This window comes from Pagrus pagrus, assembly GCF_965226575.1.
Source record: "Pagrus pagrus genome assembly, chromosome: 14".
NCBI lineage: Eukaryota > Metazoa > Chordata > Actinopteri > Spariformes > Sparidae > Pagrus > Pagrus pagrus.
In genome coordinates this window covers 16,554,718-16,580,518 of record NC_140198.1, presented here as the reverse complement: position 1 = coordinate 16,580,518, position 25,801 = coordinate 16,554,718, and the positions used below count along the sequence as shown (strand labels likewise).

Genomic DNA, 25,801 nt, shown 5'->3' with positions numbered 1-25,801 from the left:
AGCCCCCGGTCTGGACCACTAGATGCATGGCTAAACGAGCTAACTAGCTAACGGCAGCTACAGTTCGTGGTTACTCTGGTGATATGCTGCTCCATTTGTTTTGAGTACGAATTCGACCAATTCTTAGGTGGCAGATTTTTTTTACATATAGCACCTTTAAGTGTAATGTGACAAATATACTAAGAAAGGTTTTAAGTTTTTGCGGTGTATAGGCTACTAAAGCACTTAGTCATAGTTAAGAAAAGTTTGTGAAAAAGTCCTTTCGTCAACTAAACATAATCAAAACAATGTAAATTGTGCCTCTTTTTTTTGCCATTATCTGCACATTAGTTCCCACAAAACATATCTGCTAATGCAAATTTAGGAAACAGGGTTGAACAGACATAGGAGCACAAACACATTGAACTACTGTACTGCAATCTCACCAACCATCAGAACTGACAGTGTTGAGACTCTAAGACACAAAGAAAAAAGGGCAAACAGACACATTCAAAGACGCACAGGAACAGGAAGTGCTTTATGAGAAAGGTGCGGACACACTCACAAAACTCTGACTCCAAATACAGACAAAGAGGTCGGTGGGTGGGTGGGAGGGTTGGTTGGTGAAGTTTAGAATGAGATAGGTGATAATTACTCTGCATTGGCCACTGGGCCTGGCCCCCACAGCACCCACCTCCGTCAGGGAAGAGGGACCAAAACACAACCCGGTAGCCTTTCAGCACACCGTGCAGTGTCAGCCGTGGAGGCTCTGCCCACGTGATCACCGCCTCGTCCGACGTCACGGAGATGGCTCGCACGTTCTGCGGAGGCTCGCTGGGCACTGGAGAGAGCAGACGGCAAGCGTTAGTCAATATGAGCATTGAGGTTGTTTTAATGATTTCTACTTGTCCAAAATCCTCAGTTATTGCTGTCGCTAAGAAGACATGACTGATCTGGCATGGCGGGCTAAGGCTTTAATAATTAATGACTACTCAACACCAACAACCCACAGGCAATCTCTGCTGAAACAAATCAGTCAAATAAGCTCAAATTAGCTCTCAATAGCTCCTTGTTCGGTGCTGGCTTTTAGAGCACAGAGGAGAGACGGAGAGGAGGTGTAGAGGGGAGGAAGAGCACTGAGAGAGAGCACCATGAATAGTAAAGCAGCTACACCTTAAGGGGTTAAAATGCAGATGAAGAGGGTGGGTTGAGCAGAGATGTGGAGGATAAAATCTGAGAGAGGCCATGTTCATCTTTAAGGTAAATGCAGTTGTAGGGTAATTACAACCACAATTACTGTTGATAAGGGTGTCTATCATTACCGTCCATATAATTCTGTCTAACAGAAATGACAAAGATGTGACATAGACAGAGGACGGATGAGGAGGAAGAGTGGGGAACCAATGGGAGGAAGAGGAAGATAAAGGAGAGGAAGAGAAAAAGGAGGCAGAGTGAGCAGACATTTGGAGAGTAATGGGGTTCCTTGTTCCTCTCTCGCTCTCTACCAGCCTAATGAGGGTGCTAATTAAAGTGGAAAGAAGAATGGGGGGATGTGCTGCAAATTCATTTCTACAATTTCTTTTAGAAGCACGTGTGTCTGTATGTATGATAGCTGCGTTTATTTGTCTGTCTGCCATCCTGTTGTTGCATTTGATTATATTCTCTATTATTTCTTCCAAATCAAAGACACATAAGCTTTATGGATCCTTTAATCTTCACGTCCTGCCATGCTCTCTCAATTGGGTCTACACTCCTTGTCTTTCATCCTGTCATCTACTTTTTGCTCCATCCCTCTCTCCCAGCTCTCCTACCATCTTCCAATGTGGTAGCGTTGATCTCAGTACTGGATGGACCCGTCCCAGCTCTGTTGAAGGCCTGGACCACAACCCCGTACTGGGCAAACTTCTTTAGGTTGTCCAGGGTGTACACTTCACTGTCCCCTGTAGCTTTCATCTCCACTATGCTGTACTGGCCGTTGCTGCCTGGGCCATTCTCCCTGTAACCGATCTGGTAGCCTCGGATGACTCCGTTCTGCAGCTCCTTCTTAGGAGCCTGAAAGAAATGTGGTGAGAGGGATTCATATTAAAGTGCACGTCAGGGGCAACGTGTAAGAACTTTAGTTAAAAGCATCCAAAAATCTACAAAACCTGTCCGCAGAACATGAATAAAAAGCAGTTTTAACATTATGATGTACTGTGTTGTAGGGATATCTGCTGAAGGTAGCAGCTCGTTCCAGTTCAAAGCTAATGTGCTAGTGGTGTACACACTAACAATCTTTTGGTCCCAAGCTCCCAGTCTGGACTGCTAGCTGCACGACTAACTGAGCTAACATGTTGATGAAAGTTCTCAGTCATCCAGGTCATGGTAATTCTTAGTGCTGTATCATAGGCAACTGGACTTGTTTTAGTTTGTTGAAGGAGCGGTGTGTGAGATATGGCCAGAATTATAGTTAAAATTTTTTAAAAAAGAACAGAGTTGAATGTGATGAAACAACAGTGTGCAACAAATGCAACTATGTACTGTGTGTGTATTGTGTTCAAGAAACTGAAGTCCAGCTGCCTATGATACAGCACTTGGAACAACTGAGCTAACACACTACGTTAGCTAGCAGTTAGCAGTTACTCTGGTTATATACTGCCCCTTTTTGTTTTGAGTGGCTAATTCTTACATATTGCACCTTTAAAATCACTGTGCAACGTTGCAACTGGGTTATTTGGAACTTGGCAGTAATATTATAATACATTGAATAACTGCAAAAATATAAACATTTGCACCTGTAATCCTTAATTCTTGCTCAAGAATATAAATATTAATCATCTGGCTTGTCACAATTCTATGTAGGTATTAATGAATTAAATGTTTATGCCTATCAACACTTAAGAAATTTGTAGTTAAAGACATAAAGGACATAAGTATTAGCATTTAAATGAAGTGTTGTGCAGATGGAGGTATATATACACACAGTATTAAACAGTGATTTGCACTGTATCTCTACTAATCGTAAATAAGCACTGTATGATAATACACATACCCTCCAAGTAACGCGTATGCTCTGAGATGTCATCGGTTGGAGGATTACATCCATTGGCGGCCCGTCAGGTGCTGTTGATGGAAGATGTCAAATAAACTGTTACTGTCGATATTCACAGCCCTCGTTCATGAACAAAAATCACAGAGAAAGACAAAGAGAAGAAGTGTGATGTCTAGGAGAAAACAATCACTTACGTGCTTCCTCGGTACTGATTGTGAGCTCTTTGCTTGGAAGGCTTCGGCCAATCTTGTTGTAGGAGTACATGCGGATGCTGTAAACGCAGGCCGGGTGCAGCTCCACAATGTTTGCCTGATTGTTGGTGGGTGAGATGTTTCTGGTTGTGTACATGTGATCCCAGGAGTCTGTGGATTATGGAAAGAGTTTAGACCTTTAAGACATGGATCTTGAAAGATGTTTCAGGCATATTTAAATGTAGGATACCCACCTGACTTGTTCTTGTACTCGATGTCATAGCTGGTGATGATGCTGTTTCCATCAAACCTTTGGATCCAGCGCAGGTTCATGCTCCTGTCCTTCACCTCCCTCACTTCCAGTTCAGGGGGATCTGGTGGTTCTGTGTGTGACAGAGAGAAAATGTAAGGGCTTCTGATCGAGATTTGATTCGACAACATTTTTCCACATATTGCTACCGTGCTGGACCTCATGTTTCAGTAAATTAAAGAAGTTTGCGAGACATGCGCAGTATGTGGTAGAGATACCTTGCACAGTGAGTTGGATGAGGCCTCGACCCTCTCCGTAGGAGTTGATGGCATGGCAGGAGAAGAAGACAGAATCGCCTCGCTCAGCTGGGTTCAGCTGTGAGCGTCAACACGGACAAAAAAAAGTTAGAATGTGCAACAAAATATACAGAAAAAGCACATCAGGCAGCAGCAGTAGCACACATGAAATCTTCTGTTATAATACAATTAAACCATTAATTAAGAAGCCTGAATGTGTGAAGCCAGATAATCACATCCTTCCGTTCATCTCGTTTCATAATGTAGTCATTTAAAGGAAAAAACATTGACACTTCCTAAAATTAAAAAAAATATGCAAAATACGAACACTAAATATGCTAAATATACTGTTGTATTCTGTATCTGACCTTAAGGGTTGAGATGACCTCGTCGCCCTTCTTGTTGATGGTGATAGAGTAGCGGGGGTTCCTCTCAGCGTCGATGACGGTGTCCCCTCTCTCCCAGCGGATGATGATGGGTTGTTCGCCCCGTGCCGTGCAGTTCAGCTCCTTGGTCTGGCCCTTCCTCGCCATGGTGGTGTTGGGGTGGCTGGTGATCATGGCGGGAACTGAGCGGAAATACAGACACATGTCAGTGTGACGAATAGTATTATATGGAGTAATGAGACGAGGGAGCGGGGATGTGGTATTGGAAAACCGAGGATATATTACAGATGTATAGACATCTCTATTTCTGCACTTCGTTCTCCATTTTCATTTCACGCTTCAAGCCCCGCTGGCCCTCTTACTCTCCCTCCTTCCTGCCTGCCTTCTTCGTCTTCTTCTCCTGATTCTTTTCCACCTCCTTTCCTCAGACATAGATTATTGATTGAAGAGGTTCCTGTGGTTTTGTTTTCATCACTAATTCATCAGCCCTTTTCCCCACCAAACATTCAGGAGCACACAGACCGGCAGCCGGAACGCATCAATCAATAGCAAAGATACCCCCAGTTAAGGAAGGGCAGGGCGGAGACAAGGTTTTGTTAGGTTCAGTACAGGCCGCACTAGCCTGGGGCTAAAAGTGCATCTTAGAGGAGTTGATTCCCCTCAAAAAGCTAAGGCTTGTCTCTGTATACAGTGGATGTGCAATCCAGGAGATGTGGTTATGAAAGGAAGCTAAAGAGAGTATGATTGACACTTACTCTTGACAGTGAGGATCATGCTTTTACTGATGTCTGAGCCCACTCCGTTGGAGGCCTGACAGAGGTAGTACCCTCTGTCGTCCTCGAGCACGTGCCGGATGAGCAGAGAGCCGTTTGACATGATCTGGATTCGGCCAGTTAGAGGGACTGGGTGGTACTGCTGAGGGTTTCCTACACCTGCACCGCAACGCAAAGTAAAAGCATGGTTATTTTCCATGACGTGAACCCGTGTTGCAGATATTGTCAGGGTGATGTGCTGATTTTACCTTTGGCGTGTTTCCACATGACTTTTGGAGGTGGGTAACCCTCCACGGAGCAGTTGAGAACTCCAGCTTTGCCGTAGATACAGTCCTGATTGTTGGGCTGCACCACGAAACGTGGAGGCACTGAAGAGTAAAAAGATGTGATTAACCTAAATGGAAGGCTAAAAGAAACAGTAAAAGGTAGAAAATGGGAGTGTTCCTAAAATAACGTGTGCAATTCTAAACTCCCTCTGCACATTGGATATCACATCTGATCTGACCTAATTCATCATCATGCCACCCTCCCTTTGCTCAGTCCCTCACCAGTAACAATCAACTGTCTCTCCCAGCTGACGGTGGCGGCGGCGTTGCTGGCGATGCAGGTGTAGTTCCCGTTGTGCTTCAGTGTCACCTTGGAGATTTGCAGGGAGCTCATGAACTCTTTGGTCTCTATTGCGACGCCAGAGGCGGAGCCTGGCACGATGAGCTGGCCGTCTTTGTGCCAGGTGATGCGTATGGGCATGTCCCCAGATGACACCACACAGGCGATGTACATGAGCTTCCCCACTGAGGTAGAGGGGATATCGAAGGGCTGGATGAGGGGTGGCACTGGCGGAGGGAGGAAGAGTGCGCAGAGTTAGTGGAATAAAGGCAGCGATAGACATGGAAGAGTGGCAGTGTGGCCATCTGGAGCAATGCTGAGAGAGAGAGAAGGTCATTGGCCAGTGGGTCCCTCTTCTCTCCCCCCCTTCAGCCCCCATCTCCTGCAGCCCATAATAGCTGCTCTGGTTAGAGTCCAATTGGCAGGAGGAAGTCATTCCGTTGCCATAGTAATGGAGGTTGGGGTGGGGGTACTACAGCTGAGACATCTGGGGGATTTAATCTAGGCTTCATTATTATTCATCTAATTAAATCAGAGACACACTCGCACGCAGGCACATGCACACACCCTTAAACACCTCTGCAGCTGCCCTGCTACCATCATTACCCCACTCAGAGTCAACAAAATGCGGAAACACTGAAACACAAATCTGTCCTAAAACACCAACTACCTTTGTCATGAAGCATTACTTTAATCTGCACTGCACAACTTTGAACACTGGCGTCTGCAGTGATGAGGTATTGTGAAATCTAGAAATCTCTTTTGCTAACATCTGTAAACTGCACATATATATATATATATATATATATATATATTTGGCATATTGACCAAAAAGACCAACTTGTCGATCTTTTTTAAAAAGGTAAAAAAAGGCGCCAAAAGAACTAATGTTGCTTATTTAAGCTTTATTTTGGCAGATTGCTTTCTGACTACTGACATGAAGCCACAGTGCATCCCGATCAGGTGGACGGCTCACTAGCCTCACTTCATGATTGGAGATGGGTTAATTTCTACCTAAAAACATTGCCCACTGTAGCTTTGAATCTTCTCTTCACGCTCACCTTTGACAGTGACATGAACAGTCTGGTTGATTGACACCTGCGGTTGGATCAGAACGCTACACAAGTAGGTGCCCTCGTCCGCGCCCTTCTGCACGTCCGTCAGCCTCAGGGTGCCGTTCTCAAACACCACTTGACGATGATTATCGGGCAGCTGCATGCCGTCCTTCAGCCACTTGATGGAGTAATAGGGGTAGCCAATCACGCGGCACGTTATGTAGGTGTTCCTGCCCGCCACTGCGGTGATGTCCCGCATGGGTCTGATTCGGGGTGGACCTGGAGACACAGGGAAGAGAGGGAGGGGATGGAGGGAGGAGACAGAGAGAGAGACACACACAGAGGTCGGAGAGAGAGGCAGATGAGGTGAGGGAGGTCATGGCAGAGTAAGGGAGCAGCCACGGAGACAGGAGGTGAAGAGATAAAGGTTGAGGGATAGAGTGATTGGGGCAAGTTGACAGGTGGACAGGGAGGTTAGTTATGCTCCCTTTACTAAAATCTGAGTGAGGATATTGTTGATTTTGGTCTAATCAGATAGTCTGTGTATCTAAGTGAGTCCTGATTTTCTAAATTATCCTCAGATAGATAGATAGATAGATAGATAGATAGATAGATACAGTAGATAGGTAGATAGATAGATAGATAGATAGATAGATAGATAGATAGACAGACAGATAGACAGACAGATAAACAGATAGATAGATAGACAGATAGATAAATAGATAGATAGATAGATAGATAGATAGATAGATGTAACTGTGTGTAAAATGCAAAGTGATCTATGCCTCTCTTTAGCCCTTGTGTGTTTGTATGGAGTCAGGTGTAGAGTGCATTTATATTGAAAAGCAGACAGGCACCTCTTACGTTTATGCGCGCTTGGTACTCGGCGCTACCGGCCGAGTTGCGTGCGACGCAACGATACACTCCTCCGTCCCGAATGAGCGGGCTGCTGACGTTGACGTGCGACACGGTCAGGCCGTCCGACAGGGTGTACTGGCTGGTCTTGTAGGTGGAGTCTCGCACCACGGGCTCGTCGTCCAGCGTCCAGGTGATGGAGGGGGGCGGGGCTCCTTTGGCTGCACACATGAGGGAGAAAGGCTCGCCGGGGTTCACCACCCGCTCGCTGAAGGAAGACACAATACGAGGAGTACCATCTGAGAGGAACGAGAGAGAAGGACATAAAGACAGAACGGTGAGAAGAAGTCCAAGGATTACCTCTCAGTTTCTTTTAAAACACTGTATTAAAATGCCTTCCCCGTCCTTATTTATACAGACTTTGCACTTGTGTATATCTGTGACAGCTTGTCCACATACCCTCTAGCAGAATAATGGAAAAGTCCTGAGCAGTGTGGCCCTTTCGGGAGGCGAAGCACTGGTAGGCCCCCGAGTGGAACTTCTGTGCTGCAGTGATCTGCAGCGTGTCGTTGTGTTGTCCCTGGATGGAGATGTGCTGGTCGGGGACGATTGGCTCTGTGTTGCTGTACCATGTGATGGTGTATTCTGGAGAGCCCTCCACAGTGCAGGTGAAGAACAGTGTGCTGCTGATGCCAGTTTTCAGATTCTTAGGGGACAAGGTCACTCGTAGTGGATCTGAGGGAAGGACGAAGGTTGTTTGTTAGAACACAAATAGATACAAGAATAAAACAATAAAACCTCCAACTGAGGTTGTGTTTAGTTTTTATGTTACACTTTAAAGAAATTCATACCTTTTGTTGTGAGACTGTTAAATGAATAAATGAAATCATCATGTTAAGTTTGTATCGCTGTTGCTAGCCTTCTTTTTATTTTTGATTTGGTATCACTTGATATCCTCGATTTCCTGATAAATGCCAAGATTTTATAATTTTCTGGTACAACTTTGCAGTCGATCCTAATTATACAGGGTTTATTCTTTGTTAGTGGTTAATGTATTGGTGGTTACTATCTCAGGTATTAAGGATTCACAAAATAGTTATTACCTATGAGATATAAAAATACAACCTGAGTTGCCAGATTCATGAGTTAATATTAAAAACACCAAGTGTAAGTGACAATATTTGTACCAGAGGTCGGAGCTGGGGAGGATGAGGTGTATCCTTATTGGATCTAATTCAGAAAACTAAACCATACCCTGCTTTATCATCAATTTTACTCCAAATGGGACCATAATTTAAAAAATGAACATCATGCTGTATTGAAGAAGACTTGAAACTAGAAATTGGGACCATAAACTCATTAGGAAGCTGTTTACTGAGGTACAAAAAACAAGTAAGAATTAGGGTCATTTTCTCATGAGCTTACATACAATCAGACTTCTTTTTTGCAACCAGTGGAGTCACCCCCTCCTGGCAATTAGAAAGAGTGCACTTACGCATTATTGTCACTCATATTTTACATTGAGTGGTTTACACATCATATTAGGGTTAATAATAATTAATAATTTATCAATTATTTGAAAGAAACAAATTCTAAATATTTTATAAATATGTCTTATTGTCAAGTGATATTATTTTTTTAATCTCCTAAGTGACTAAAATCATTCAGCTGCAGTCAAAAGTGACACACACATTCATGGATACAGTCTGCAGAGACGGAGAGAGAGAGAGGGAGGAAGCGAGCACAATCAGCAGTGGTGACTCAATCAGTTCGACGCACTCATTAAAAAAGCAGCTGGAGATATCTCTTCACATCTCCGTCCACTTGTGTGTGTAAGTGTGTCCGTCCGCTTTTGTGTACGCGCGACAGACAGTGTGTATGCACGTGTGTGTGTGTGTGTGTGTGCGAAAATGTCAGTGAGCAATAAGGCAGCTGGTGGTGTGTGCTGGGGGGCATCTCTGTGCCTCCCAACCTCCCCCCCTCCTCACCCTGTCAGAGTCACAGAGTGTGCTGCCATGATGTGCCCACTGGCAAAGCCTACCGCCTCTCTATTCTCCCCCTGTGTCTCGCCTTCTCCCGCTCTTTGTTTCGTTGTATACTTTACACAATGTGCGCTTATCGCTGCCTCGCTTATTATCTTGTTATTACATTGTAGATAATGTCATTCCAGCACTGTCTGGGTGTCTGATCGTCCCCCGTGTGACCCCTTGTGTTTATCTCTGTCTTCCTCACCCTCCGTCTCTCTGATGGTGAATTGTGCTGGCAGCTGTGTTACGGATTCAGTCTCAGTGAATTATTGCCCTGTCTCCCTTTTTGAGACCTGATATGACAGGGCATCATACAGCTCACACACATGTTTGTTACAGACACACTCTAGGCACAACTTATATGTGTGAGGAGTTTGTGAACGTTTCCGTCTGCCAGGCTGAGTCACTGAGGAGACAGCGTGGGAGTCTGTCAGGTTGGTTTTGAATGTGTGTGTGTGTGTGCGTGCTCACACACCTATAACGTGAAGCTGTCCAGACACCTCCTTTGAGCCAAAACTGTTGGTGACCTCGCACGCGTAGCTGCCGCTGTCTTCCTGCCTCAGGTCGCTGATGGTCAGCCCTGTCAAACGCCGTGTCCAGCGGGCATCTGAGGGCAGCGGGCGACCATCTTTCAGCCAGCGCACGGTGGGGCTGGGGTAACCTCCCGCTATGCAAGGGAGCTCGATACTCTGGCCTGCATACACCTCCCCTGCTTGGAAACTGTCCAGGATGGTAGGTGAGGACTCGTTGGGGTCTGGAGGGCAGAGACAAGGTTGTTTTTTGTTTTTTTTTATTGTTGAGACAAAGATAAATATCCAACTAACATGAGTAAACTGACAACAGCAAGCTGCTCACCCATTACAGAGAGCCTGGCTCCATTGCTTTGGCGTGTCTCGCCACTGTACTTATGTTTGGTGATGCACCGGTATGTGGAGAGGGCGTCCTCCTTCTGAACATCAGAGATGTAAAGAGCCCCGAAGGAGGTCAGTGAGAACCTGTTACCTGAAAAAGACACATTCAATAACGACTTTCATTAATTTCCCCAAAGGAAAACTGCTGACAGACAGAAACATCCAGTAAAAAACATACACTCATTCTGGTACAAACCCATTGTGCTCATTGCGAAACCGTATTGCACTAAGAACAAACAGCTGCCTGAACAGTTGGCACTACCTGCCTGATAATGTTGCTTCCCCAAAACCTGGCACTCTTTCAAGGCCTGGAGGACACTCAGCGGTCACTTACACCACCCATAGACAGAGCGGAGACAGATTTACTGTCCATTTACACACAACATAAAACTCTTATGCACCACACTTTCATCACCAAACTATCTAAATGTTCTTCCTTTAAGTGTGGTAACAAAAATGGAAGGCCAAAGATCAAGTGTGTCCCTATGTGATGGGTCCGTTGATTGCAGGCAGATAGGGTGCAGAGGGAAAAGAGAAGTCGGGGGATTCTCTGATACTGCATGGTACACACACACACACACACACACACACACACACACGTTGTCCTTCACTTTCTGCTTGTATTTGTTTGTGTATTTTCTGGAATCCCATGGAGCTAATTTCCAAATGTAATGACAGACATTTGCCCATCGTGAGGTATGAACATCTCTATAAATTAATGTTTCTCATAAATCGAGGGGGGTATATGTTTACATTGTAAAGGATCAGTGTGTAGGATTTAGAGACATCTGGCGGTGTGGTTGCAGATTGCAACCAACTGAATACCCCTCGTTTCACAAAAGGCCCTCTCTAAAGTCAGTGCTCGGTTTGTCCATACTGGGCTTCTGTAGAATCATGGTGGAGGAGAACTCGCTCCGTCTGTAGATATAGAGAGCTTTTTCAATGGTAAAGAAAACACAATATGGGCATTTTAAAGGATGAGTTCACCCGAAAAATTAAAATTCAGTTATCATCTACTCACCCAAAGTCAGGTGAAATAATGTATTTTCAAATCAATTTGGGAGCTCGGGTGCTACTAGATTATGCCGAACAAGCTGTATAAAGCTATTTTCTGCTGTTTTTTTAAATTTCAAAACACGTCTCAATTTATCAGTTGTGTAGGAGAATGCTGCGACATGTTATATTATTTAACACATTTGCTGTGACGCTCCAGAAATGTTTTGTTGACTTTGAAACTTCATCTGACTTTCCATCACCATGGGGTGTGAGTGGATAATGACTGAATCATCAATTATGGGTGAACTTAACCTTTAACAACTTTCTGGAACACAGAGTATCTTCATATTTGGGCATGCTAGTGGTTGTTATTAAAAACCCTAGCCAATTAAATTATCACACATTTTGTCAATCTGGCCTTTTCTGCCAAGCAATTGTTTTGCAGCTTCCTGTTAGAGGAACATATTTCAAAATGGTTGCCATTAAACAATCAGGTTTAGGTAAACATCAACTATCACCTGCTTCTTTAAGTATCTACGGCCAGAAGCTGGATTGGCTGTGTTCAGGCGCCCCTGTGTGTTTTCAGCGTCAGTATTTTATCTACAAGCTCTGTGTTTGTCGAGGTCTTGCGGAGGGGTTGAGCAGGAACACTGAAGGTAGCAGTTATGGACTGTGCATGTGTTTGCATGGAATATACTGCATGACCCGAGAGGAGGCACAGGCTGCAATTTCACAGCAGCCTTTGTTTGCCCCCCAGAATGAAGCCTTACAGGATAATGAGCACTTTAAGACTGCTACTCCCACAACACTGACAACTCGCCTGTCACAACACTCTGACATAGGCAGGGAGAGAGAGAGAGAGAGGGAGAGAGAGAGAGAGAGAGAGAGAAAAGAGAGAGGGAGAGTCAGCTGGATCTGTCAAAGCCACACTTTCTGTCTTCAGCAGGGGACGGAATCCATCCCGTCTGCAGCGACGCGTCTGAAACAACACTGATTACATGATGCACCTCACATTATTCCCCTTACTGTCGCTCCATCTTAACTGAGTGGCTCGTTCACTATCAGTCTATCAGTCTATCTCTGGTCGACTCTCTTCATCTCTTTGTGTGAACCCTCTTCGTCTCTCTCGCCCTTTTCCGCTCTCTCTCTCACTCTCGGTCTCTAAGCAGAGTGGCAGACAGAGTAAAATATTAATTACTAAATCACTGTGCTCCCTCAGCTTTTATTCATGCTGACTTGACTAGATAACGAGAAACAGAGCCGATGTGCAGTACACACACACATGCAGACACACACGCAGCTGCAGCAAAACATGCAGACATGCATGCATTCAGCTCCGAGCGGAAAACAGGGTGCATTTGTTAGTGTTGCATAATTTTTTTACGCAAACCTGTCGTGTGTCCTTCGCTTTAACTCCATACGCACTAAGTATTTAGGTTTATGTCTCAAACATGCATTTGTTCAATCAAGTCAGAAGAAAAACATGAATAGACAAACGTCTTTCTGTTCAGCAACAGAGGAAACTGCTGACCATAAGACATTATACTTCACATGGCGCAAAACAGTCCATCCAAATGGTTTAGTTTGGGATCTTCATGGAAGACTTTCCCAAAAAGACTGAAACACCATGTACTGAAACTAAAAGGACCATTAGGTTAAAAAATAGAAGCACTCATGGATCCTCAAAAGACCTCTGAAGGAACCGTTTAAAGGTTTAAGTATTTTCCACCAACTATAAATGGTCCTTTAAAGAGTCCTTTCACCCAGAAAGAAGCTTTCTGAAAGAAGCTGCATTGCCTTGAGGATGTCAACATTGTTGGATTTTGTATGAGTTCGGTCAGAGCCTCAATGAGAGCCATTCATGGAGGAAAATTGTGCATGTATTCCTGATGCAGATGGAGTCCAGAGGGGGAAATATTCTAATCTTTACTTATAAGAAGTAGATCAGGATTTTTTTTTTAAATGTAGTGAAATGTGTTTTATTCTCAATTTTCACAAAAATGTTAGATATGCAATTAAAAACAAAGAAACACCATCTTTTAATCACACATTTTAGAAACTGATAATTGATATTTTTTCCCCTAAAACAAGAATCTTTTCCACTACTCCCCCTCCACCCTGTTTTTTTCTTCATTTTATAAAATCATCATTTGAATACTTATTATAATAAGTATTATTATATTTGTTTCCACGCGTGCATTCACGACAGCATGCATTGCTTATACTATCTTATAGTTATCTATTCTTATGCTTTAGGTCACACACATTTATTTGAAGCTGATTGAAGTGGCTAAAGTACACACATGAGCATGTCATTAAAAATCCACTCCCCGACTGTGTGTGTACTCTGTAAACTGTATGTGTGTAATGTTCAAAAAGTGGCTTTACTCAAATTAATTGCGCTGTATGTCCTGAGAAAACCTCTTCTGTGTGATGAAGGTTTGCTATCGCTGTATCTTTTTAATCCGACAAAATGCCCGCGGCCTCGCAGTCGCACAACAGGCCCGACCTGCTGCTGCTATGACAAATTCCGACGAGGAGGAAACAAAAAGGGAAAAAATGGAAGCATAAATGTGCGAGAGAGAACAGGAAAAAATAAAAGCATGACAGAGTCTATAAATAGGAAATATACTGTAGCCCGTGTGGGTCTAAGAGTGTTTGTGTGTGCATCGCCTGTGTGTGTGCGCGCGCCCGAGTTCGTAGCAGCCTCATTTTCTCACATGCAAATGAAGGCGTCGGCGCAAAGATAACGAGGCCCATATTTCCACCTCCTCAGTGGGGCCATTATTTATTGATGTTCTGCATCTTTCCCCCTCCCTCCCACTCTCACGCTTTCTTCATCCTCTCCCTGTTGCTAGGGTCTTCTCGCTGCCATCCTGTTACGTTTTTCGGCGTACTTCCAGCAATTATTAAAGCACGACGTGTTTACAATCGTTAAGGACGAGACGGTGAAAGCCTCCACGTTGTGCAAAGTGCAAAAATCACAATGGTGAACTGGTGGAAGATGTCAGTGAAATTAATGGGGGGAAAAAACAGCATCAGGGTGAAGTTGCTAAATATAGCTTTTCAGATGCAAGTGGGTTTTGTATCCAATCACAAATATTTTCCAAAAACATACGACTGAACACACTTTCTTTTAGTGTTCCTGTTCCCTGAGGTTCAGTCTGAAGTTTGTTGGTTTGAAAGGCAGTTAAATCCAACTCTGTGTCACAACATGAGCACAATGAGAGCAACTTATTTAGCTTTTAGACCTTCAGGACGAAGGTGTGAAAAGAATCAATCTAAAATCACTTGGTGCCCGTTCACTGGCAGTTTAATGTGCAGCTCCGAAACTAAGTTGGACATCTCTACCCTCAACAGGAAACTAATTTAGCTCTTGGAAATGAATCTGACCTACATGCTTTAAAGGGGCAAATTGCCACACGATCTAGACTGGTCTATTTCAGGAGCTTTTAACCTTTTAACTCTCTTAGCAGGAATTATCTTATAACCTGCGTAAACATATACTAAATGAAAAATAACTGTGTGATCGTGCAGCACTCACAGCTCTGAGTAAAAACGTTGGTTTTCCTTCGGGAGTTCCCTGTATGGACCCCATATCTAATCAGTTTGGAAAAGGCTAATGAGCTATCGAACTCACATCCCTGTTTTCCTCCTGGCGGATCACTACCATCTGATCCCTGGAGTCTGCGTCGTACTCAACACTGTCGACGGTCAAAGGCAGTGGGTTCCTTCGCTCGAAGGGCTCTCCCAGTTAAATGAAGGTTATTTTCACCGCTCATTATGACGACTACACGGCAACACAATGAGAAAATGTGCCAAGCAGAGGAGGGTCAGAGGTTTCACTCCTCCACAAACTGACAACAGTGTAAATCCTCAGATAGACGGCCGCCTACAGCACAACATGTTTATTTGTTAAATCGAAGGTGGTCTAAAGTTAGAAGATTAGAGGGAAATTGACTCAAAAAGCAGTCATCTTTACAATTACACATGAGCTGAAATGCCTCCACATCACCTGAGGCTCTAATATTGGACAAAACTGAACTTGATTAATTAAAAACAGATACTCTCCCACCTATAACTATAAACTGTTAGAAGAGGAGTCAAGTATGAATAGTTGAGGATGTAACTTTAAAAATAAAGAAAACACATTTTTCTTATCTATGTAAGCTTAATGATGGACAAACATTTTGCTCCATCAGGCAGGTAACATACGGCGCATGAAGGTCAAAGGTTAGTTAGTCATTCTAATAAATAAATCACACTCCTCTAACCGACGGGCGAAATAAAGGGAATTTTTCTGATTTTGACGTTAGAAATATCGCACTCTGTATCTCTGCCTTTTGCCCTTGCTCTCAACGGCAAGTCGCAGAGAAGAATTTGAAGAAGGTGAGAAGAGAGAGGGGAGGAGGAGCGGATCAAAGACTTGTGACTGTCACAGGAAGAAGAAGAAGAAGAAGAAGAAGAAGAAGAAGACGGAAGAAAAAAAGGCGGCATATTCCGGAGATATTCTCTGCGGTGCTGGAATATGCTTGGTGCTCACATATGCAGACACACACACACAGACAAAAACACCTACTGGGCTTAAAATAGGACAAAAAATATTTCCTTGCTGGAATGAAAAATAATAAACTATGTAATAAAATTAGCACAGTGGAGCCAGTGAGTGGCAGTCGTCCAGTTTCGCAGCAGAGGAATGTGTTAAAGCAGAAAATCGGCGCTGTTGGACTGAATGACGACTTGGGGAGGAAAGACAGTAGAGGAGACAAGCAAAGGGAAAGATGGAGGTGGAGGAGATAACAGTCCATGTCTGTGTTCTTTACTTCTTTCAAACCTTCATACAAAAAAAGGGGGGTGTTGCATTTGTATTCAAAGCGCGAGCCCACTCCAGCCTCCCTTTGCTCTCTCTTCTGTGTACATTAAAAGCCTAAGTAGAAGCAGGTGTCAGCCAATTAAATATATACACTTTCCTGGCTTTTATTCTGCCGCACACTTACTTAACATCTTTGAATGGCACCCTCTTAACTCCTTTCAATTCACATTCAAAGCAGGTTTTATTGGCACAACTGATGTGTAACAACTAATTGTGCAACGGGAGCCCACCCTGCTGCATCTCCTCCATAAAAGAGACTTTGTTAACACGACCAAACTGTTCAGACGGAGCACAAGTCTGGCTGCCAGTTAAGGCTAACGCTGCATGAGCAATATCTGAATCTCGGCGTTCAATTCTCTCTCTCGCTTCTTGTTCGTCTTTCTGGATTGGGGGGCGAGATGCAAGACGTTGGGAGCAAGCCGCAGCTCTGTCATGTTTTCATTAAAAAGCCACGCTTCACTGTCTAATCCTGACTGCTGTCCTCTTTCCTAACCAATTCTGACTGCTTACCTCATCTTTCAATCATGTTCTGCCCCTCGCCACTGTGCTGCGTCCTGCACCGACTCATCGTGAGCTGGGAGGACGTTGGAAAAAGTTGAGGGGACGGAGGTGAGGGGCGGACAAAGGTGGAGGGTGAGGAGAGGGGATGAGGCAGAGCAGACAGACAGAGCAGAGTCCAGTTTCCACTGCGATTGGGACCACGTCTCTTCTGCTTCACTTGACTGCTCTGTCCCAATTTGCCCTGTGTGACTTTAAACAGTAAACACTGGGGGAGGGGATGATGCTGAGGGGTGGAGGGGGCCTATCGGGAGGCCTGAATGGACAGTCGGGGACCGACATAAAACCGATCTTATGCAAAAGACGTCATTTGCGTGGATATAACTCAACGCAGTGCTGCAGAGACGCCATGTTCTCCCCCATAAACCCATCCTAACCAGACAGGCCGACGATGCTGCATAAAGCTAAATGGACCATCTCAGATAGAGGCAGCGCTGAGGAGATTAAGCATCAGTAGGAGCATCAGAGGAAACGAGGGATGGAGGGGAAAAGAGGGTGGGAGGATAGGAGAGAAATGGGGAGAGATGTAGAAATAGGACTCCATTATTCATGACGTGTGTTTCATGTGCTCGGTGACATCTGGGACAGCAGTGATAATGAGAGTCCCGGGAGAGAGAAACCACATATACACACACGTACACACACACACATCCCGATGCACCGCGCCATAGAGAAGTGTGCCACCATGGTCCAAACACCTACCCTCAACAGGATGTCCCATTAACTCTTATTGAACTGTTTACTGCATGTGCACAAAGGCTTCGAACACTGAAGCAACTCTTTTCTTTTAGAAAATCACTCAGTCAAAGTCAACATCCAGCGCTCGCCCCTCCACCTTGTTTTGATTCGGCAACGGATAAGAGGCAGAGATGGATATATGGTGTGTGTCTGCCATCGTGTGTGTGTGTGTGTGTGTGTGTGTCTGTGTGTGTGTGTGTGATGTGGTGTACTCCAGCTTAGCCCATGGCCCGGGGCAGTGAGCTGCATTAGCGGCACTGAGTGAGCTGCCTGGTCCCTCCCTATTAGAGTGCTGGTGGCAGAGGAGTGTCACTGCCCAGCATGGAGAGCGAGCGAGCGAGCGAGAGAGAGAGACAGAGACAGAGAAAGAGAGAGAGAGAGAGAGAGATTAACTGCTGCTACACACACACACACACACACACACACACACACACACACACGTACATTTACAGTGTTTACCAGTAAAAAGGGGACAGCACGTCAAATGACCGTTATACTCTCAGAATCAAATAATCAAATATCACATTTACCAAAATCATCATCACGAGCTTCTGTTTGAGTTGCATGAGATGGATTTTCATCAACAATGGTGGTTGTTCAACAATAAAGACCACAAGTCCCATGATCACATGGGATAAGGTGTATCAAAATGACTATTATTGTTGCTTTAACATACGCATCAGCAGCATTTTAATGGTGTAGATAGTAGATAGACTGGGTCAGTCTCTTTCAAACCACTTATTTACAATCTTTAGCTTCTGAAGGTGCTGACGTTATCTGTGAAGAGCCTTCTGTGTGGAGTTTGCGATGCGTGCGCTGGTTTCCACCCCACAATCCCAAGACACACAGGCAACAATCAGTTAATCCATTAGATGTTAACTGTTCAGTTAATCAGTAACTATTTTGTGTTTCGTATTTTTGACTTTTTAAAAAAAGTCAAAATTCCAGCTTCTTAAATGTGAATATTTTCTGCTTGCTTTCCTCCTCTCTGACAGTAAACTGAATATCTTTGGGTTGTGGACAAAACAAGACAATATAGGATGTAATCTTTGGCTTTGGAAAACACTGATTGACATTTTTCACCATTTTCTTTGACCAAACAACTAATCAAACAATTGAGAAAATAATCAACATAAAATAGTTAATGAAAACAGTGTTAGTTGTAGTCCTAATCAACACCAATTTAGATATTTTCATCATCAATCTCGGGTTTTGGACTTTTAGTGGGACAAAACAAGCAATTTGAGAAGAATCAGTGTGTGCATACTGTACTGTATATGTTGCTGATATCATGGAAATATACTGAACATGAATATAAAACTAGGGGAAATGTCACTCTCTGCAGGAAACTGACACTTTGGAGTAAAACGATTGTGCTTTACAATCATATTGACCCACGATTTTATTAGAATTATTACTTTATCATCATGTTATTGATCCATAAAGAAAACAGTGGATGCTATTTGCTCTGTATCATCCTTATTGCATATACAACATGCTGAATTGTTGACTGAAGCCTCAACAATGTTTTACTGGAGAGAGAAACAGAGAGAGCAAACAACTCACATGCTGTAATCATGTTGAATTATTGACTTGCTTACACAGGACATTCACTATGCACATACTGATCCACAAACAACAGCCGAGAGAAATCACAACAGACTTTTCTTATCACATTAACCCCAAAGCAGCGCCGCTGATCCGCTCGCCTCCCTCACCTTCCCGCCCGCTGCAGTCAATCACGGCCTGCCATGTTGATCTGGCCTCTACGTGTGTTTGGACAGCTAATAGCGAGGCGGATCAATAGGTCTGATTGAGAGGTCATGTAGGAACATGACACTTGGATGACCACCAGGGATCCCATTTGATCCCAGATCATGTCTCCGCACAGTCCCTGGGCAACCAGCTGCATTCACGGACACATCATAAAATAGAAATCTCTTCATCAGTGCGAAATCAGGAATTAATCACAGTGAGTCGTGGGCTTAATTAACAATTTCTCTTTATCTTTTCTTTTTTCGAAGAACCAGAGGAGGAGGAGAACCATGGGTCAGAAAAAGGGTCAGACTTATGCTTTTAGTTTTTAACGCTGGCTATTTGTAACAAAACAACATAATCTGATTGAGGTTTTGGAGAACAAAAGGTTGGAGCCACAAGTTGAGATATTTTAGGACAGGATTAGAGAGAAAATCGCTGCATTTCATACTGAGAGAAAGAAAGAAATGAAGATGGAGCGGGAAATCAGAGCCAAACTTCTCACTACTGCTGCTGAGTAAATAAGCATTTCCTTAAATACAATTTCTTAGTAAAGCCTGCAGTAATCTCCTCGCACTAATCCCTCTTTCGCTAGCCTAAACAAAAGAGTGGAAGAAAGCAGGAGGAAAGGGGGTAAAACCTCTTTACTCAAATCCTATTTCTTAACCCAATCCAGGCCACATAAACCTTCCAACTCCTTTACTCTAAGCCTTGACACGAGCCTTTCACTTTCATTAACGACTGTGGATGTTAGTTAGAAGTGCAGATTAACAAGCATCATTTACAGAGGCAGCGAGAAGAAATTGTGTGGTTACCCAAGAGATCAGAGTGAGGTGACTGAACAATATGACCTGAAATAACACTTTACAATAAGGGACACAAAAAATTGACCCTAACCCTTACGAGGGAACAAATGAGGGACGAATGGAAAATTACCTGCTAGTTAACCAGTAGTTAATGAGTAACTCCTACTCCTATTTTTTAAAGTAGCTAATGATTAGTTAATTATGAAGAGTGGTTATGAAATGAGTAGTTACTAAGTAGTCCCTCAGTACTTATTATCTTATGTTAACTCACCTTTTTGTCTCCCTTCAAGTAAAGTGGTGCATCATACTGAGCGGTTATTGAGCTCTAAATCATTACTTCATGAGTACCTCTCTATTAGATAACAAGTCATTTTCCTTTGGATCCTGGTTCTTTCCTCACTCTTTTCTTAATCAACCAATCATCAACCGATGATTAGCTACTCTTTAGATTTGGATTTTGGAGGTAATTATTTACTAATAACTAATAGTTAACTAGCAGTGAGTCATTCATTCCTAATTTGTTCTCTTGTAACTACTCAAAATGTGTCACTTATTGTAAAGTGTTATCAAAGATAGCACAGCCTTGATGACAATAAAAGTAACTTTTAATTTATACATCAGTGTATGTGTATTCTGTAATGTTGGCTCACTCTGTTTTATTACAGTATGAGCCGTTAAGCTTACTGATTAGTTGGTTGAATGTGTAATTGTTTGTAGCTACTGTTCAAAGATATTTACTGAGTTTTAGTAAGACATTGATAATGTTGCTACTTTGGTCATTAGGGTGGTATTATTCAGCACACAAGTTTGTCTGTAAAGCTGTTTTATTCGCAAACATGTCTTCACATTATGTCAAACTCTACAGCTTGAGACTTTCTCAACAATACAATAATAGTGATAAACTTTATTTGTAGGGCACTTTTCTTAATCAAGTTACAAAATGTTTTCCAAAGGAAAAAAAAGAAAAAGTGCCAAATAAGTTCAAACTAATCGAACAAATCGTGTTTTTACCCTTATTTTACCAGGTTTGTCCCATCAGAATTTGTCAACTCAGTCACCAGGATAAAATGTTGGCACTTTTTGACATTCCTGCAAACCAGTGATTCGTTCACATTTGTATATGTCATACGCTACCTACCGTATTGACATTTCCTCAAAACATGTCATATGATGTTAACATTACATGTTTATGACCTGACGTTCATATCACAATGCAGAGGTGATGGTGGTGGAGTTACACACAAGAATGCTGCTGAGCCAGTGACTGCAGTCCGAGACGTACAAATGACAGTTTCATCATTTGTAAGTGTGAAACCACAGGACATTTCAAAGGAGGCCTCAGGACAATTTCCAGCTGTGTTTGTGTCAACAACCAAAGCAACCAAAGCAGGTATAAATTTGGAATATAAAGAAATGTTAAGATTCAACACATCCTTGGTTTGCAGAGACCTACATTACCGACATTTTATCTGGTGATTGGGTTGATTTTTTTGTAGCAATATTGTTCGTCTAAAATTTACTTTGGCGAGTACCAGTACAAACAATGCTGAAACGCTGTTTTAATAAACTGTAAATATCTTTTTAGGCCACACAATTGGAAATCCAAATCCGACTTCCTCAACTCTCTCTCTCTCTCAGTTGATGTATTCTCACAGAGCGAGGGTTGAAGGGTGAGATAGTGGCCAGATTTCTGTCAGAGTGATGTGCTCGCAGGGGCTTTCCCATCTCTCCCTCTTACACTGATTGACACTGATACACTGATGCACTGTAAACATGCTCATGCTGCATGTGTGTGTGAGTGTGTGTGTGTTTGATGGAGACACAAAGAGAAAAAAGGCAGGGGAGGAGAGCGATGGCGGAGTGTGTGCGGTTTCTGTGTTATGTGCACGTGAGCAGGCGTGCGTAGTAGTGTGTAAATAGTCAATAATAGCCGACACTTGTCAGCCCTCTGCTCTGTACACACAAAGCCCGTGGTTGAGCCATTGTTGAACTCCGCCTCTCCACGCGAGCCCCCCCAAACTGGGCCTCTCAGGCAGAGATAATTATGCCTATTGTGCCCCTTGCTCGCGCACGCACGCACACATACAGACACAGACACACACACATACACACACACTTGTTTGTGCTAATTTACACACCCACCCACGTGCCTACTCAACCTAACTGAGTAAAAGATGTCTGCCAGCACCCCATCTGCTCCTGCCCGGCTCTCAGGAGCTCTCAGCACACTGGGGCAAATGTGAGAGGGGCAAAAATATCCAAAGAAAGTAAAAGACGACCAGTCAGAGGTATTTAGTTGCATTGGAAACTGGATGTGAGAGGTTAAACATGTTAATATTTCCATGTTGTTTTACCATTTCTTTACAAGAAGCTGCTCATCGTTATGTTTTTGTGTTACCGCCATATGTTTGCATGTGTAGGCAGATAGTCGCGGCACCTTCAGCTGCATGATTTAGTCTTTAATTTTCTCCCACTGACCCCCATGGCCTGCTGCGTGCCATGTGGGACAGAGGCAGTAGCTGAGGGGGGGAGAGGTGAGGGAGGGAGGGATGGTGTGTGAGACTCAGGGGTGGGGGTGACAGAGGGCGACAGTCGATGGGGTTGTGTTCAATGAGCCCTGGGGACGCCACGTGCTCCCTGTCCTCTTCTGTCACACTACGTCCTGCTGCACCCCGGCGGCCCGAGCACAACAACAGGACAGCCGTCACACAGCAGAGCAGCCCGGCGCAGAGCACAGCCTTAATGTATCCCGAGTTAATGTTTAATGAGAGCTCCATATTCAGGCAGGTTCATGCAAAACCTGAAAATGGCTTTATTGTGTTTCTTTTGAGGAGGATGTGCGTGTAGGCTTGTACATTTGTACTTTGCGGAAGCAAGTGTGTGTATGTGTGTGTGTGTCAGACCAGTGTTTACAAGAGTATGCGGTGTCCCAGACAAGTGTATCTATTAATGTATTCCTGCTCTGAGTGCACAAGCACAGATTTACAAACAGACATCGTGTCCTAACACACCACTGCTCTCCATGAGGTCCCGCTGCCTTTGTCACCTCTCCCCTGCACCTGTGTGGAGCCTCATGACGGTCACTTTTTAATTACTCAGGGGAAAAGCAAGGGGCAATAACTGTATCACAACTGTTAATACAGACTGTATTAACAATCTCCACCACAACGCATGTAGTTAACTACTAACTATCACTAAGTTAAATATTGCCATTAGTTTTGAAAATTGCATTATTTTTTTTAACTGTTTAATATGTACCCTAACTCTAACCCTATCTGAAATTATATTGGGTAGAGCTTAGTGTTGTGACGATACTGGAATTTCTAACTACAATACAATACCTTTAAAAAAAAAAATGATATGCAATGCCATATTCGATACCACGGGGAAAGAAATGATCGGGGGCACAAAAATTTCAGATTTTCATTAAAGGATAAATATAACAAGGGCTGTTTACTGTGTGTTAAGCACAACAGCATCTAAGTCAATTAGAGGTGAGACTGTGTGCATGTGTTAACTTGCTGTTGGAGAGTAGAGTGGAAAAAATGCAGCTAGGACTGGAGTATCGATACTACAGAAAATGAGGAATGAGACCATTTTAAATAACTAGTATATATATTGATGGACATTTAGATACTTTTGACGACACTAGTAGAGCCCGACCGATATATCGGTTGGCTGTTTTCAAGTACACTCCGGTATAAAAACATTGTTTTTAGACATTATAATGCAGGTAATTTAGAAGTGAACAGTGAAGTTTTTTTTTTTCAGTGCACTGATCTAATTTTAAACAACTTTAGACTATGTGGGTGTGTCCGCAATTGTGTACATAGTTGTGTATTGTTGCGTGTCTGTTGAACCGCTTGACTCCCAGCAGGGACCCCAGGGGGCAGGGGATTGATCTGTAATGTAGCCAGTAAGTGACCTCGCCACCCGGTGACACCCATTAGGATCCAAGTTCACATTAAGGCCTGATGGCTCAGCACTTACACAGTGACAGGTTAACACAGGTTAAATCCACCTTACTGTCAACAACAGGGACTTACCTAGACTGATGGGATGGAGTACAAACAGAGTCTGCTTAATGATACACTAGATCAATGTATGCGTGCAAAATACACACACTGCATTGTTTTGTTCTACCGCCTAGAGAGTGCAAGGAAGAGAGTGGAAATACAGACTGTTTAGGGTGAGTGGGTGAATTGTTGTGAATGTGTGCAAGAAGAGTTTTCTAATCTTATTTTTCTCATAAATTAAATTTTCCCCCTTCAATTATTGCTTTTCATCAATCGATTTTATGACCGCGTGTATCAAATTACTGTGCAAACACATAAACAAGACCAAACTGTGTGGCAGGTGGATTAGACGGAGCATGGTCGGGCATCTTCTGTGGACCACCATGTGGCTGCAGCCATCTGCTGGTCCAGTCTCTATTCATCGGAGCCACTCATTAGCTTTCTGCTGCTTAGACTGACGGCCTCGATCTGCGAGCTGAACCCTCTCTGTGTCCCACTGTTGTTTTCATTCCCGTCCACAAAAACCCCTCCATCTCTCTGTCTCCGCTCCAGCTCTCCTCCTTCAGATCACTGCTCAGACTAGCAGGGCTCCATTGTCTCATGAGGGTCACACAAACACACACACATACACATGCACACACACAAAGCTCAACTATGGGGATGGTATGGGACGGGGAAGTGAGAGGGAAATAGGTCAGTCTGCCTGCACCCCTCCCCTCTTAAACCCCCTCACTGTCCTGGCTGGACAGGAAAGTGGGGCAGGCAAGGGGACATGCACACACATAAACACACACACACACGCGGCTCCAGATGGGGAGCATGTGTGTTTGACAAAATGGAACCTGTTGGGGTTCAGAGGGCATGGCTGCGTTGTGTTATGTCATCAACTCAACCTTCAGACTGGGATGTGATCGTGCTACTGATCAGGGTCTGCACCTGACGATGCCTCCGTGCAAAGGCACAGGCATTATGTGAAATTGAACTTTTTTTGTTTTTTGATTCAAAGAAAAGTGGGCAGTCTGGTCACTTTTTAATCTGACTTTGTTTTCAGATGGTGGGTAATCAGAGAAGAGAGCCAAAGAACTGTGGTGGGTGTGATTTTTAATGCATCAACAGCCCTAAGAGAAGTCAATTAAAGAAGACCTATTCCTTTCCCTCAGTGTGTTATGTGTATAAGTTATTGTGCATGTAAAAAAAAAAAGTACATGCTAATGGAAGCTCCTCTCTCCCACAGAAAACACTGCTCCTGAAACGCCTCGTCAGTAGTCTCGCCTTTTTTAATGCCTAGATTCATTGTAGAAGTGAAGATAACCAGAAGCTGAAAACATGACAGAGCTGACCGGAGACGTGGTGAGCAGTGATGGCTCAGGTGTGTGTGAGCTGACCAATCAGAGGAGGCTGTGGGGCCTGAAAGAGACAGGAGTGTTTCAGACAGAGGGGGAATACAGTGCTGCAGCACTGCACAGTTTGAGAGAACTGATGTGTTTTTTGAGCATTAAAGCCTGTAAACAACAACCCAAAATAAAAATATGAGCGTGAAAATGAGCATTATATGTCTCCTTTAAAATCAACATGTAAACAATATCTGTGTATCTCAACTAAAGGAGCTCAGTTCATCCTTCATGACATTTGCAGCAGACAGACTGCTGCAAAGTACATCTGATTCTATTTTTCTCTTTTGTGTTGCAACAATGCGACG

The 25,801-nt window shown here is 43.6% G+C and overlaps 1 protein-coding gene across 1 annotated transcript in view; it reads right to left on the bottom strand.

The window, feature by feature from the left end:
* LOC311269491 (cell adhesion molecule DSCAML1-like) overlaps positions 1 to 25,801 on the bottom strand; it is a gene marked incomplete at its 5' end in the record, with an annotated part of 56,941 nt that overhangs the window by 14,610 nt on the left and 16,530 nt on the right. Inside the window, 15 exon segments of the mRNA XM_084373658.1 lie at positions 635 to 820; positions 1,791 to 2,031; positions 3,011 to 3,081; positions 3,205 to 3,372; positions 3,456 to 3,584; positions 3,730 to 3,826; positions 4,116 to 4,315; positions 4,889 to 5,065; positions 5,155 to 5,274; positions 5,455 to 5,739; positions 6,574 to 6,846; positions 7,425 to 7,721; positions 7,882 to 8,157; positions 9,925 to 10,203; positions 10,305 to 10,451. Of these exon segments, the coding sequence (XP_084229784.1) occupies positions 635 to 820; positions 1,791 to 2,031; positions 3,011 to 3,081; positions 3,205 to 3,372; positions 3,456 to 3,584; positions 3,730 to 3,826; positions 4,116 to 4,315; positions 4,889 to 5,065; positions 5,155 to 5,274; positions 5,455 to 5,739; positions 6,574 to 6,846; positions 7,425 to 7,721; positions 7,882 to 8,157; positions 9,925 to 10,203; positions 10,305 to 10,451 (2,946 nt within the window).